This window comes from Helianthus annuus, chromosome 7 (assembly GCF_002127325.2).
Source record: "Helianthus annuus cultivar XRQ/B chromosome 7, HanXRQr2.0-SUNRISE, whole genome shotgun sequence".
In the NCBI taxonomy this organism is placed as follows: domain Eukaryota; kingdom Viridiplantae; phylum Streptophyta; class Magnoliopsida; order Asterales; family Asteraceae; genus Helianthus; species Helianthus annuus.
In genome coordinates, this window is record NC_035439.2 from 137,748,435 (window position 1) to 137,765,238 (window position 16,804).

The 16,804-nt window shown below is 36.0% G+C and overlaps 1 protein-coding gene across 1 annotated transcript; it reads left to right on the top strand.

The window, feature by feature from the left end:
* The first annotated feature begins 11,774 nt into the window (after positions 1 to 11,774).
* Positions 11,775 to 13,288, top strand: LOC118480464 (protein JINGUBANG-like). Its single transcript, XM_035975331.1, has one exon. It carries the CDS (start codon positions 11,801 to 11,803, stop codon positions 13,142 to 13,144), a length of 1,344 nt encoding a protein of 447 aa, XP_035831224.1. The 5' UTR covers positions 11,775 to 11,800; the 3' UTR covers positions 13,145 to 13,288.
* Positions 13,289 to 16,804: the final 3,516 nt, after the last annotated feature.

Below are 16,804 nucleotides of genomic sequence, written 5' to 3' on the forward strand. Positions count from 1 at the left end.
ACCCTTTTAGAGGTCTATTACCCACATAAACACCAACACATAACTACCTTTGATTCGACATAAGACTGAGCCATTAAGGATTTATCTTGAAGTCAAACCGTAGTTACGACGGTTTGATTTTTAGCTATATTACTAAGTAAAACTAAACCACAAAGGATTTAAACGACTTACAGAAGCTTGAACACGAAATAGGATGCTAGAATAAAGCTTGGAAGCTCCAGAGATGATCAAGAGAATGTGTTTGAAGTGTGGTGAAACTTATGCATACAATGGGTCTATTTATAGTGTACAACTTGCCTCTTGATCATTACAACACACTAAACAAATGAGTATGGATGATGGGCAGGTGTCACTAGGTGCTATGGGTCGAGTAAGGGGCGCCCATACTTCTGGAAAACCCATTCCTACATGTTTTACCGCTTTAAACAGCCAACAGCCAACTTTCTGTCGCTGGGCATCGCTTACGGACCGTATGGCTTAGGCCTTGCGGTCCGTAAGCCTGGGGCGGAAACCAGCTTACCCTTTCACCCCCTTACGGTCCGTAAGGCAGACCCCTTGCGGTCCGTAAGGGTTTGTTTTTAAATCTTTTTGAAATGATTACTAAATCTTAGTAATTAATAACGAATCTTTGGTAATTAATAACCTGACCTTTCGGGTTTGATGGGGTAACTTTGCGATATGGCCCTCGATTATTTACAACTAAGGGCCTCGTGTTATTTACCCGCATCGTTAAGTCCCCGGTTATCTTGTAAATTATTCGGAAAGTCTTAACTCTCATTATTGACGCTTTTAACCCCTCTCGTACGAATTTGATCATAACTTTCTCGTTTTAAAAAGGAACTTCGCGGAATTTATATATTATATTCTAGTGAGCGTATTTTACTGTTACAAGGCTTTGGGTACGTCAAAGGGTCACTCAGAGGTATAATTAAACATGTTGACACAGTTAACCCCCGCAGCTTGAAATCTCTCACTTTCTTCCGCGTTTCGCTTCCGTACGATCCATGATTTATTCGTTTGAAGGTACGAGCATCTTTTAGGGTCATTATACAGTACACTTACTCTTGTTTGACATTTATAACCCTCGAATTTACATGCTTTCAAGGTTTATCAATATTAGTCCTTTATTAATTATTAAATGCCACGTGGAACTCAAGACACGTGTCAATACATTATTGGACTCAAAATTTCGAGGTGTTACATAAAGCCCTTGGAGTAAGTTTGTACAACGAAAAACCTATCCTAGAAGATTGGAGATCCCATGATCTAGGTTTAATAGGACCACCTAACTGTACGAACTGAGGTCACTGTGGGGGAGTACCTCAACATACAAAGGGAGTTACAAACTTCCTAGTCCATTCCTACTTAAAATCAGTGATATCAAGAGAGGTTAAGCATTTGGCTTTTAATGATTTGTAAATCACCTATGTTAGAGAGAAGTGGGGTCGCTTCGAATGGAATTGGGGGCACAATTCCTAGAGCTCTCGCAGAACCAGGATGGTGTTCCATGACCATAACGGACACAACTATGAGGGGTTAGCCAGACCAGGAAGAGTAATGTATGATGTGTAATAAGGTCTACATATAAAAGGGTTGGTTCTAGGACATCACGTCTACTAACTGCTAGGAGACTAAGTATATGTCACAAAGGAGGGTTCAAAGGGAAACCTACCTATCCTGCATTACTTAACCGCTGAAATCTTATCATGACACATGAGTGTACGGGACGATCTCCATTCATGTGGGGGATTGTTGGAAATTTTATAAATAATATTATATTATCAGTTAATATAATGATTATTTAATAATTAAGCCAAGATGAACGAGAGATCTTGTGCATTAAGTTTGTGTGTTGGAACTATAAACATGTGGGAAATTGAGCTTGTCCCACATAGGTGGAGAGATAAATCTTTTGTGGGTTTATAATTAGAATTCTCTACACGAATGTATTCTTGTGTGACAACTCACACCCAGTGGTTGCCAGGAGGATGCGAAGCACCCGACACGCGCACGCGCTCGGGCTCGGGACCAGGACGAAGGCGATGGGCGCAATGTGGCGCACTTTGCACTTCGCACGCTCGCATCGCCGCAAGCCGCTTGGAGCCACTTTTACTATTTTTTAGATGCGTCTTGGTTCGTGTGGCTTGAGCAAGTGGTCTGGTGACTGTTTAGATTCCTAATGGTTAAGTTGAATTAGGTTCTCATTGAATTTGAGACTTAATTTTTTATTGAATTATGTATTCAATATGACATTAATTTTATTGAATTATGTATTCAATATGACCTTTCATATGGAATTCTAAACAACATTATATACAAGTTGTGTGCTTTGTCTATGAAATACAGAAATATAGAAATTCGTATGGTTTATAGCACACAGAGAGAATTTCCTAACTTCGCATCCATGAGAACTCTTGTTTCAAGTATTTTTTCAGGTGCTTGGCTATCCCCGGCAGTACGATCTGCTCAGGCTGTTGTACCCTGGGAAACAGACGGGTTCACCTGGGTGGCCCGGAATCTGTTTTAAGGGAAGCGTGATCTTCACGTGCCTCAGTCACCATCGTTTTATGTTTTCCTTATTTTGTTTTGTAATATGTTCTTAGTTTAGTTTAAATTTTTTGTATTGTATTTCCTTTCAGTTTGGTTCAGTTCTTCTTCATGTATTGTAATCAGAATATTGATAAATAAAATTCTTATTTTATTTATTTTGTGAACGATTGTCCTACATGTACATTTTGTAACCATTTAGTCATTTTACATATTTTCCTCAAAACCGAACCGAAATCCCACTAATCAAATAGTTAGTGATTTTGTATTATGGTGAACATGTTATGAGATTTATGGGAGGAAGATTATTTCCTTATTCTATTTCTGAATTTTCTGAATTTATAAGTTTTACATTGATTTATCCGTTTAAGGGCATTACAATAGCCTCAAACATCTATTTTAATTCCACAAAAAATAATAAATATATTTGAGCAGAAAATAGATATTAAAATTATTAAAAATTTCTGTTTTGATTTTACCATTTATTTTTCCAAAATTTATTTATTTATTTAACATTCATCTATTCTTATAACAACCTAGTATAATTAATGCATAACACTTTATAAAATGACAATTTTGACACTTAGAAATCCTTATTTTACATAAACATTATTTTATTATTATTCATTGCATAAATAGTAGTTTACATATAATCATAATAACAAATTTATATGATTACTAAAACAACTATATAAAAACATTTTCATTTGATCATTCTTATGAGGCTTTATCCTCCTTTCTTCATACCATTACGTTTCACTTCCTTTTTATTTAATCTTTCATTTATACTTTATTCCCACACTCATATTTTTATGTTTTTACCCTTTTAGGCTATACCTCGTTTGCTCGCCCTACTCGTACGCTTGTTCGTGACTTATCTCGGTTTAACTTCGCAAAATCGTGAGTATACATGATCTCTTTTTTACTTTTACACTATTTGGGATGAAAACATATGCATATATCAAAACACTATAAATTGCACATACTTATTCAGATACATATCCACTTACATGTTCATTGGTCTATATGCTTTACATGATACATATTTGTTTATAATTGTTCCTATGCAAAATTCATTAACCTTGCAAAGCCGCCCTTGACATGTATAGCACCATAGGATTGACAACCCGTCTATATTCCCTTTTAGGCTATACTTCGTTTGCTCGCCCTACTCGTACGTTTGTTCGTGACTTATCTCGGTTTAACTTCGCAAAATCGTGAGTATACATGATCCCTTTTTTACTTTTACACTATTTGGGATGAAAACATATGCATATATCAAAACACTATAAATTGCACATACTTATTCAGATACATATCCACTTACATGTTCATTAGTCTATATGTTTTACATGATACATATTTGTTTATAATTGTTCCTATGCAAAATTCATTAACCTTGCAAAGCCGCCCTTGACATGTATAGCACTATAGGATTGACAACCCGCCTATATTGATCCTCTCGGATCCGTGGTCATTGTTAAGTTTACTTAGACTTAGCATTTCAGTGCTAAGGACTCAATCGTCTTAAATTTAGGTTTGAATTTTGCCTTTTGTACTTATATGTTACATATTGCCATATTAGATATTTTTAACATGTGGATTATGCCTTTTTCATTATGCTATATGTGCTAAACTTGTATACTCGCCAACTTTTTGTTGATCTTTAATTTGACATGTATTCAGCTAGGGCTGTAAACGAGCCGAGTCGAGCTGAGCTAGACCCAGCTCGAGCTCGGCTCGAACTCGATTCGAGCTGGCTCGGCTCGAGCTCAAATTTCAAATCGAGCTGAGATTTGAGGCTCGAGCTCGACTCGATTAGAATTCGAGCTAGCTCGGCTCGACTGAGTCTAGCTCGAACTAACAAAGAACCGCAAAATTTACTACTTAAAAAGCCTTTAAAAATGAATTTCTTCATAGACTAAGGGCCATAATTGCCATTTAATTTAACCATATGGCTAAATATGCAAGTATAAAGAGTTAATTCACTTTGTAAATTGTCTTTATCTTCTTTTATAAGAGAGATATTCCCTTAGTTTTTGTTTTGTAAGCGATGTAGGACAAAAAAATGAAGGATGTAAACCTTATCGAGCCAGCTCACGAGCTCACGAGCCAAGCCAAGCCAGACCAAGCTCGAGCTCGAGCTCCGCTCATTTACAAACCGAGCCGAGTTGAGCTGGCTTGTTTACAACCGAGCCAATTTTGAGCCGAACTTTCTTCGAGTTTTTTTTCGAGCGAGTTTCGAGTGAGCTGCAAGCCACGAGTTTTTTGAACACCCCTATTTTCAGCCGATGCTTGAGACGGTATTGCAAGAATGAGATCACATGGGGTTTTGGACCTAGACTATCAGTTTAATTCAAATGTTGTGTTATCTTTATCTTTAGTTTAACAATGTGTTTTCTTTCATGTATTGTATGACAATTTCAGTGATTAATATATATCATTTTAGTACTATGATGTCTTTGAACAATCTACTACATCTCGCTCTGATATTTCTGCCATCGGTTAGGGTGTGACATCTTGATAATGGTGCAACTAATGAAGGTCAAAGTGAAAATCAATACCAACTTTTGAGAGGGACTGATTGTTCTAATCAGAGTAAGACGGTGGAGGTGGTGGTGGTGCTGGGTTGACGGTAGTGGCCTACCCAGAAATTTTTTTCTGGGGGTGTGGAAAAAATTTAAAGATTTTAGACCCCTAGCTATATAAAAAAATTTGGTTCATAGGGGGTCGGATCGGTTCGGGTCATGTAAAACCAGTAAACATAAACAAATAAAGTTTTGCGGGCCGGATCAGATCGGGTCGGGTTGGGTCAATTTCAATTTTCAAATAATCAAACCCTATTTTCTAACTTCCTATCACATTAACAAACAAAGTTTCAAGTAAAACAGTAAACAACATAAAAACATTTGTAAGTAAGTAAATTAACAACAAAAAACCATCAAAGTTCAAATGCTACCTACTTCTATTTCTCCTAATCATTAAATAAAACAACAAAAAAACTTATCTAAGACATAACTTGGTCTTTAACTAGAAGAATCCGACAAAAAAAGTGGTCCAATCCTTTTCCTCTTGAGAAATCGCATCATAACTTCTCTAGGCATGATTCTTATCACATATATATTTTCTCCGTAAGTTCATAAAACAACAGTAAACAGTTAAACAAAATAAACAATCATGTTCAACCAATACAATAGTCCATAATTTTCAATTTTAATTTTCAAAAATTCAAGCCCTAGTTTTAAATGTTGATTAGTAATCATTTTAAAAAACAAAGCTTAAAATAAAACAACAAAATAATTAAATAAAAGTTTAGAACAACTAAAAAAAACATAAAAAGATCAAACCCTTATATCCTAATCACCACATAAAACAATAAAAAACAATTAATAAAAAAGGATAAATCTTTGTGTTGGGTTGGGTTGGGTTTGGGTTTGGGCTTGGGTAGTTGGGTTAATAAAAATAGATTGTAGATTGAGTTAAATAAAGTGAATAAGTGGTTAAAGAATAATTATACAAATTGTGTTATATACTTATATATTTATAATAATTAGTGTTTAATTTTTTTTTTTTATAAATTCATACTATTCTTTTCTAAGGAGGGCGGTTGAAAAATTTCAAGGGGTGCGGTTGAAAAAATCAAAGGGGTGCGGTTGGGATTTTCGACGAGAATTAGCACTATAAACCTTTTTTCAAGGGGCGCGGCCGCCCACCCACCATCGTGGGTAGGTCCGCCCTGGTTGACGGTGGAGATAGTGTTGGTGGTGGTGGTGGGTTGAAGATCACGGGGGAGGTGGTAGTGGTGGATTGAAAGTGGAGGTGGTGATGGTGGGTTGACGATGGAGGTAGTGGATGTGGGTTGACGATGGTGGTTGGTTGAAGGTGGAGGTGGAGGTGGTTGCGGGAAAATAGGTCTTTATGTGAAATTAAGTTATTTTGGGTTCTTGTTTGGAAATTATCGACTATTGTATGTTTGAAGAGGGACTTTTTACAAAACAAAGTGTTAAATGTCAATGTGAATTCTTGAAAACTATGATTCATGACTATGCAATTTGTGTATGAGTGTATCTATATGTTGTGTTTTTATAGAGAGAGAGAAAGATAAAGGGAGGAAGAAGAAAATGAGGGATCGGTCATGGGTACATTTTATATATATTTTCTTCCTTTTTTAAATTGTTCAGGGGTAATGTAGTCATTTCACACACACTTAACTGAGAACTTAATATATGTTAGTGATACGGACCATACGAGTGCAAAAATTACAACCACTAAGACCAACTGTAATTAGTAGAGCCCTGAAATCAACTTTGCAATATTTGCAAACCACGGAAACAACCAAACATTTAACTCATTTAGAAAAAGAACACATTTAGTATGTATGTAGGTAATCAACACAATTTATACATCAATTTTCTAATTAGCACAACTATGATCTATTTACTTAAAGCATCACATATATAAAAAAAATCTAAATCACATGAAAATAACATGAAAATAAGGATATTGTAACTAACAATTTTATATTTTATAAATTCTATGTTAAAGAATTATCCATAAATATTAAATATTGGGAGTTACTATATTACCCTTAATGGGAGTTATTAATTTATGTCATGTGTTGAATTATAATTGTTTTTTTTTTCGATTTTTTTGTATATGATCCTAACAAATACTAGAATGTTAAGGTCCTGACAAATTGGTATAGTGGCTAATCATTTGCTTTCCCTCCTTGAGGTCTTAAGTTCAATTTACACTAGCATCACTTTGAAGGATAGTGGTGGCGGCAATGAAGTTTAGAACTAAGCCTCTCTAGAGATTGCCAGTTCGAAACCGAGCCGAACCAGGTTTTACCGCAGTTGGCCATCGGGCGGGTGGGTTTTCCCCAGAACTGGTGACTTGGTGGCTCGGGTATGCATCCAACTCTAACTGTTATGGGAAAGGAGACGCATTTGCTCGAATGAGGACATTCTAGGATGCTTATCCGGTGATTTAGTAGGCCGTTCAAAAAAAAAAAGAACTAGAATGTTAAGATAGCAAATGTACTTGAAAGTCACAACTAGCATACATGATACTCTCGGGTATGTCCGATACCAGACAGGTAATACTAGAAAAATACTTGATGAGTATCGACTCGAATATGAGACCTAGTTTTATAACCAGGTATGAAACCAAAATTATTTATGCTTGTCTCATTGTCATCCCTATTTAAAAATAAGGATGGTAAAAAAAAACCAAATTTGATGGAAAAACCCAAATATATTAATATTTGTATAATCTTAAAAACAATCTGATTAGAATCAAGAGGGGTGAATAGGTTCATCCAGTATTTATCTTAGAGCATTCACATTCACCTTCCTAAATTATGTGAGGGGAGTTTTTATTTTATGAAAATTGATTGTAGATGATAGTAAGCAGATGAGAGAAATTATTATGGTTCATCTGTAAATTTAAAGGGATATTGTTCACATTTTATAATGTTTTAATATATTTTAAAAATGGTTGTTAGTGTAAGAGAAAAAATATAATAATAAATGTATTAAAAAATATTATTTAATTAAAAATGAGAGAGAAAAGATTATAATTTTAATGTTATAAGTTATAACATTGATAGTTTTTGACATACATAATTTCCATTTTTTAATTCTACCACTCTCGCCTTCAACATCACCTTCAACATTGTTATTCTTCTTGACAAATAAGTTGCTTTTATCTATCAACTTTTCAAAGTCTTCACGAATATCATAATTTGTCCTATTACTTTTATTTCGTACGGTTTGTTTTTAAACATCTGGTTGACTGGTTGTTTTTAACGAGCTTGATAAATTATCGACGTTCATTTTATCCATCTAAGTTTATTCAATAAATAAAAAAAAAACCAAATTAATAAATTCTTCAATCGCTTTGATCAAAATGAATTGGTTGATATACCGAATTTTTAAGAAAAATTTAATATATCTTGATTGTAACCTTTGACCGTATTATACTTTATTCAATTCCTTTTGATTGTGATACTTGATTACGTGATATGGGGTAGGTTAACCAAATTGTTCAAGTATAATTTCTTCCACACGTTAAATTGATATCCCTGTTGCCGTACTTTTAAATATAAAATCGATGGTAGGTTATTGAATGATTGGGCCTCTAATTATTTTATAAATTGGTTAAATCCTGTATAGTCAGGTCGGTCTCTTCCTCCTCGTTTGGCCTCGGTCTCCAGGAGGACCAAACTGAGACCGATTGGTGTCCAATATGGGAACTAATTAGCAACTTAGTTTGGGTGTCGGTCTATTTGGTCTAGGTATTGGGTTTATGCGGTCTAGGTATCGGTTTTATTCGGGTAACCCAAAATCCACTCACCTTATAACAACTATAAAGTTTATACCAAGAATCTAGAACTTATTGCTACAACAAACTTTAAAGTTGAATTCCAAATTTAAAGTTTGCGTTAATGACTTGTACATCATGTAATTAGAGGATAGGGGCGTCCTCCATCACTCACCACTCACGCATCATTCACAACATCCAATTAATTTTCGCCATATCATCGAGCTTGGAGAATGTGTCCAATAGAGTTGCAAGGCCAATATATGAGAGGGGATCACAGATACCCGACAGTTATGCTCGAAGCGGTGGCCTCTCAAGATTTGTGGATTTGGCATGTTTTTTTTGTGATCCACCAGATTCACAAAACAACATCAATGTACTCCAACAATATCCGTTATTTCTTACTCAATGAAATGGAACTCCACCAAAATGCCCATTTTACATGAACCACTTGTACAAGTGTGGATACTATCTTACCGATGGAATCAAACCTACTTGGTTCATGTTTGTGAATCATTTCCATATCCTCACATTCTAAATAAAAAGAAGTTCAAGAGGCAACACAAGGGGGCAAGAAAAGACGTTGAACATGCTTTTGGTGTTTTAAAGTCAAAGTGAGGTATACTTAATAGACCAATGTATGCTATGAGTGTAAAAAAGATTAGGTATGTCGTATATACATCACATGATTATAAAAGACGACAGAAATGCGATTGCATTGGTACACATTCGGGATCCTCCATTCGAACACGTTTTTGATGATAGTGTTTTTAACGAGCTCATTGATGAAGATACGCATTGGAGACTATAATATGATCTCGTGGAGCATCTTGGAGAACAAGATTTACCCTACCTTTTGACGGATTCCGACGACGATTAGTTAAATTAGTTTTAGTTTTAAAATGTCTTTTTTAGTGTCAGTTTTATTTTATTTTAACGTGTTGTCTTATTTTTATTTTAATGTAATTTTATTTATTTTAAATTAATGTAATGTCTTTTTTAATTATATGTAATTTTATTTTGTTTAAAATATATTTTATTTATTAACGCATAAATTATAGAAATACAAAAAAAAAAAAAGAAATGTACTCCCCACATGGGGAGTATAGCGTTTGGTATGAAAAAATAGAAGGCGAAATGGAATTAACCATTCTGATGGAATGAAAAATACATGTTTGATTTTCATGTGTTAATGGAAAAGAGCATTCCAAAGCAATGTAACTCTTTCCAAATATAACAATTTCCATTCATTGGTAGGGGTGTTTTTTTTTCATTCCCTTATGGAATGAAAAGAAATATATTACTATTATTATTATTATTATATTATATTTATATTTGTATTTATATTAATGTTAATATTAATATATCAAAATTTGTATTATTAATTTTTTTACCATTAATATATTATTATTATTATTGAGCCCATTATACTTTTGTCGTTTTTAATACATTTGTGTTTCGTTACTTCGTCTTTTTTGTTTATCAAATTGTTAATTCACTCTATTCACATATGAGTAACCAAATATCACAATGAAATAGAATTGAATGATTCAATTCATTTCGTCGTCCATTCCATTATTTCATCCATTCTATTATTACCTCATAATGGGAGGGGGGTGGTTCACTAGCGATTGAATTCTATCACTCACAAGCACCAATCAAATTCCGCCATGTCATCGACCATTTTTCCATCACTCACAACCTTTTTTAGTCGGGGTGGTCATCACTCACCACCACACCCAACAATTTCCCCCCAACCAACAATTACACTCACAAAACAAAAAGAATAACACGTTGAAAATATCACGAAAATGGAATTGCGTGATGCTATAACGCGTTATAGCAAGGAGGCGGAGTGGGGAGATCATAGTTCCACGCGTTATAAAATTTCCCGTGATGATATAACAGGACCTCCCCGTTAACCCTAATGTTTGAGTGTAAAATGATAAGTGAAAAGGAAAGTTGACATGACATATGAGTTGATTTGGCTAGATGAACTTCCTATATATTTGAGCACCCTTTCCACCAAACTAATTTAAGAATTAAATACGAGAAGGCTGTATACGGAGAGAGATGTATGTTTCATTGATCAAGTGTGAAAATTGAAATTCAATGAACTATATATAGGAGACATAAACTTAATCAATATATCACATATTAGGGGGACAGGGCCAGTGGCGGATCTAGGATTCCGACCAAGCGGGAACGTTTTATAAATAGGCGGTAACGAAATAGAAAAAACATCAAATTTTTTTAAAATTTACACTAAAAACGTCAAAAATTTTCCGACCAAGCGGTAGCGGAGGCTACCCCTTGGTTCTATATATATCCGCCCCTGGACAGAGCGTCACGTGATGGCATCTCCACCACGCGTGGAACCATCACGCACACCGCCACCGGTCATCTTCACAACGCGTGGAACATATAACGCGTTGAGATTTTCACGCGTGAAGAAGTTGATGATGCAATTCAGTTTTTTTTAATAATTTTGATAATGTATGGTAAGTGATAGACATTTACACTAAAAACCATCACTATTGCTCCTACCCCTTACATCTAGAATATGATAAAAGCTATATAAAAATACGTATTATAAATAAAAAATCATGCACCACCTATTCTACATGCATCTTCATCGCCATTCCTTTTATTCCAACACAGGTTTACGTCCATCGTCTTCTTCAATACCTCTACCATTTTCCGATCATCTTCCTTAAAATCCTCGATCAATTAACCTTTCTGAATTTGAAATCTCCATATTCTATATACAGTTATGATCGAATAATACCCGCCATTTCTTCTTAACAAAAATCAGACAACCAAACCCACGATGAAAAACTCAAAGGCCGGAGACACCGATGCCAACGTCCCACGCCCGAAGCTGGCCGGCAAGTTTACAAACAACACCAACGACCATAACCCGAAAGAAATGGTGGACGAGTTATCCTTTCGCCTAAGAGACATGTCCGACATCAACGTTCCTCAATTAGACGACGACATAGATTCCCCAACCGAGGACGACGCCCCTCAAAGAGATTTATTCACATCCCGAATGTTATTCGGACCATTAGGCGCCTCCACCTCGACTCAAATGTCTCCATTAACCAGGTCTCCATGGGCCTCCTACGTGGAACGCTCAGCAACCGATTCCTCGGATGCAAACACAAGTTACACCGGTTTAGTAGCCTCCCTTGTCCGCGAAGAGGGGAACATATATTCTCTAGCAGCTAAGGGCGATATGTTGTATACCGGATCCGACAGCAAGAACATCCGTGTGTGGAAGAACCATAAGGAGTTTTCTTGGTTTAAATCGAACAGCGGGCTTGTTAAAGCCATTGTGATAGCCGGTGAAAAAATATTCACCGGCCATCAAGACGGGAAAATTAGGGTTTGGAAGGTGTCCATGAAGAACCCGAGTGTCCACAAACGGGTGGGGACGTTACCCGCTTTTACATCCGTTGTAGAAAAATCGATGAAGCCGAAAAACTATAAGGAAGTTAGAGGAAGTCATAAGAACATATGGATCAAGCATTTCGACGCGATTTCGAGCTTAAGTTTTAGTGAGGATCAGTCACTTCTTTATTCGGGTTCATGGGACACGACCGTTAAGGTATGGAGCGTGTCGGATTTTAAATGTTTGGAGTCCATCGCGGCTCATGAAGACGCGATTAACTCGGTTGTGGCCGGTTTGGACGGTTTGGTCTTCTCCGGGTCCGCGGATGGGACCGTGAAGGCGTGGAGGAGAGAGTATGAAGGGAAGAGAACGAAACATTTTTTTATAGATAACATGTTGAAGCAAGAATGCGCGGTGACGTCTTTGATTATTAACAAGGCGGGTACGGTGGTTTACTGCGGTTCGTCGGACGGATTTTTGTACTTTTGGGAGCGTGAAAAGTTGTTATCGCGGGCCGGGAGTTTGAAAGGACATAAAATGGCGGTTTTGTGTTTGGCGGCTGCAGGGGATCTGGTTTTTAGTGGTTCAGTAGATACGAATATTTGTGTGTGGAGGAGAGAGAAAGGGGGCGAGCATAAGTGTTTGTGTGTGTTGAGTGGGCATACGGGGCCGGTGAAGTGTTTAGCGGTGGAGGATGAGCGGGGTATGGGGTCGGTGTGTCGGTGTCGGTGGACGGTGTATAGCGGGAGTTTGGATAAGTCGGTGAAGATATGGAGTGTGAGTACGGAAACCGCGGAAGGTGAGAGGCCGCAACAACCGAGTGGCTCGTCGCGGGCGAAAAGCTCATCGGGGCAAATCTTTTCACGCATGCGAGAGTGAGTTGATGTAATGCAAAAGAATTCATGTTTTTCTCAATAGTTTCGAAATTGATACGATATGATCATTGAAGTCCAAATTCTTGTAAATATAATATTTTCTGTTTAGCATTAGTCAGGGTGTCATGACATCAAAACATGATTCAAGTTACAATGTTACAAAAAGGGGAGGATCACTAAAATGGCTTGAAAAATTATGCATACCCTTGAGTAGGCCTTTTGTGTTTTTACAAAAACATTATTACACTTGATTAAGAAGTTGTTTCAAATTGTTTTAGTCAGCTAGGTAGAAACTTTTACGTGGCACACCCTTCTCTTGAAGATCGTGATTTGACTTGGTGGGGGTCTCTGGTGCAACAGTCTAGATCTTCTGCGTCAATTTCAGAAAGATAGTGAAGAATCTGGCACAGGAGAATGGATTTGTTGCGCAAGGATTGAAATATGTTACGACAAGGATGTTGGATATAATGTTCAATTGTCGATTATAATTAAATGTTGCCGTCAAGGTACGACCCAAAGAGTTACACTTTGGGCAACGAACATTTAACGGACCGGATCACGAAATAATAAGCGTAATAAAAGAAACGGATAATTATTTAGAATAATTACGGAGAGACAGATTAATATTATAATTAATTTGTTAATTATAATTAATATCAGATAATTAAATATGTATATCCATATTGTTAGTTATTAGATAATTAATAATAATGAGATATATTATTTAATTATGAGATAGTTATGAAGGAGTTGTAATTAGATTAAAACTCCTAATGGTTTAAAATAAAAGATATGAATATCTTTAATAACCATATATAAAGAAAAACAAATTTAGATCTCCAGATGAGAGGTACTTTTGACGATATATGGTTTTTGAATAAAAAGAAGTTTTGAGGCTTTCAAAAGTAGAAAAATACCCTAAGCCTTAAAAGGATCTACGACACTTCAAGATTCCTTTTTTTGATTGCCATCGCAAAAGAAAAGAAAAGAGTGAGGAGGAGAAATTCTTTCTATTGATCTCAGTTCTTGTGGTCCGTATTTCTTTAATTACGCAAAAAGGTTAGTAAAGTTTTGAACTTTATTTTTTTTAGATTATGGTTTCGTTTGAAATCGTTTCAAACGAACGAATATGATTTCGTGGTCAACGATCATCTAGCGAGATCATTCGTTGAACCAAGGTGTCTTTCTTGGATGTCACGATTCTTTATTTTATTATAACCTATTTTGATTGTAATAAAATCACTGGTGGAAACGGTTTAGAACCGAACCTCGTGTACATGTTTTCCGCTGCGTTCAGTTTGTTTGACAAATTGATAAAAATTATTTTCTAAAAGTTACACGAAATTCCAACAGTGGTATCAGAGCCACCTTACAAATCAAAGTAGGTTATTTTATACATGTGTTTGTAGATCTTTAAAATAGTTATAGGATTGCATGCTTAAAATCGAGTAGATTTGGCATAGGATCCTGTCACGTATAATAGTTATAGGCAAGTTTTATTAAGGCCAAACATGAACACTTGTCAAAGTTCTCTTTGACAAAATACTTGACCTTAACCTATTTAATTTAGCTTAATGATCGTACGATGCAAATCTAGGTAAAGACTTATTTTTATAACACGCGTACTAAATTAGTTTTTGAAGCTACGCACGTTAAAATTAAAGAAAATATGAAATATTAAAATAATGATTTGAATATAATCAAACTTTAAGCATTAGACAAAAATTGTAACAAACTTTATTGTTAAGAATTTTCGTTTAGAATATTTGAAACAAATTTAGATTTTCTTTTTATTAAAGTTTTTTTTATTGGATTGGATCCAAGATTAAGTGGGAGCACAAAAGGGTTTGTGCTACACTTAATGGGCTCGGTTCATATTCTTGGGCTCGAATGAATCGAACATATTCTGAACCCGGAATTGCATATTTATTTATTTTATTATGCGTTTTGCCATGAGATGTTTGTTACGTACATAAAATTAATAATTAATACACGATCATTAAAACGACAATTTTAATAAAAGGTTTATTAAGTATTGGATAGGTAATTAAAATAAACAGTTTATTTTAAAATACAAAAAATCAAAATTGGTTTTTCAAAAAATTAAAAGTTAATTTGAAAACCATAATTAATAAAAGTTATTAATTAAAATAAATTTGCGACACGACCAACTTAGATTAAATAGGGTATTTAAAATTAATCGGTCGAGTGATTGAAAGGTGTTTCAAGTCGTCACAAATTAAAACGTAAAATTGATTTTTACAAAGGAATTGTATAGCCTATGTTCATGCCATAGGCCGTGCAAGTATTTTAAAACGACCCGAACTGGTAATTTTAAAATATAACCCAAATTAAAATCGATATTCTACGCCACCCTAAATTAAGAACACCCGAACTGATCTATCCGAACCCCTGGTGCTAGTGTTTACCCTGCATCCAGGCCTACGGTTTTGGTTAGGGGTAGTTCCGCGATTTCCATGCTTACATGGGCCGGGCTACAGTTCTGATTTGAGGACAAATATCACCTTTGCGACACGAGAGCGAATGTTAGTGTTTACCCTGCATTCGTCTTCTACGGTTGTGAAAGTGGGTGTAGTTGGGGTTAACGTACCAATGCTTGACAACACTCGTCATGCGACCCCAAACCGAGAATTGTGTAGCTGACACAATTGGTGATCGTCACCTACCCTTCAATCTATGCCAGTGAAGAGTGCTAAGTCCATTCACTGAGTTATGGGGAGATGGGATCTCATCTTAATTCCTAAAATTTTGTAAATCTTGGGTCAAAATTGAATTAGGTTAATGCATGAAAATTACTAATAAAATTTTCTTCTAAATTCTACAGATGTCTACAAACAATTCTGATAACACCAAATTCTCGCTTAAGTCCATCCTTGAAAATGCTAAACTTGATAATTCTAACTTCATGGATTGGTACCGCAACCTGAAAATTGTTCTCAGGGCGGAGAAAAAGGCTTATGTCCTTGAAGGACCAATTCCCGAAGCACCTGCTGCTAATACGGGTGCAGCCCGTAGGACATGGGAAAAACATGTTGATGATTCCCAAGATGTGACATGTCTTAAGCTTGCTATGATGATTCCAGAACTTCAGAAGAATCTGGAAAACTTGGGAGCATATGAGATGAGTGAGCAGCTGGAAAACATGTTTCAGCAGCAAGCTCGTCATGAGCGTTTTGAGGTGATGAGATCTCTCATTACATGTCGCATGCAGGAAGGTACTTCGGTCAGTTCTCATGTACTGAAAATGAAGTCTTTCGTTGATCAACTGGAGCGTCTGAACGCACCCCTTAGTAATGAGTTAGCTACGGATGTGATCCTTAACTCGCTACCCAATTCATATCATCAGTTCGTTTTGAACTATAACATGAATGGGTGGGAAAGAACGATCCCAGAGTTGCATCAGATGCTAAAAACTGCTGAGACAAACATCCCAACTAAGGGCAATCCAGTGCTGGCGATCAGGATCCAAGGGAAAAGGCAAGGCGAGTAAGCAAGACAAGGGTAAAGGCAAAAGGGTTGCCACTCCGAAGGCAAAGCCTCATAAATATGCCAAGTGTTTTCACTCTGATGAGATCGGGCATTGGAAGAGGAATTATCCCAAGTACCTGGCTGAGTTGAAGCTTAAGAAGCTGCAAATAGGAGA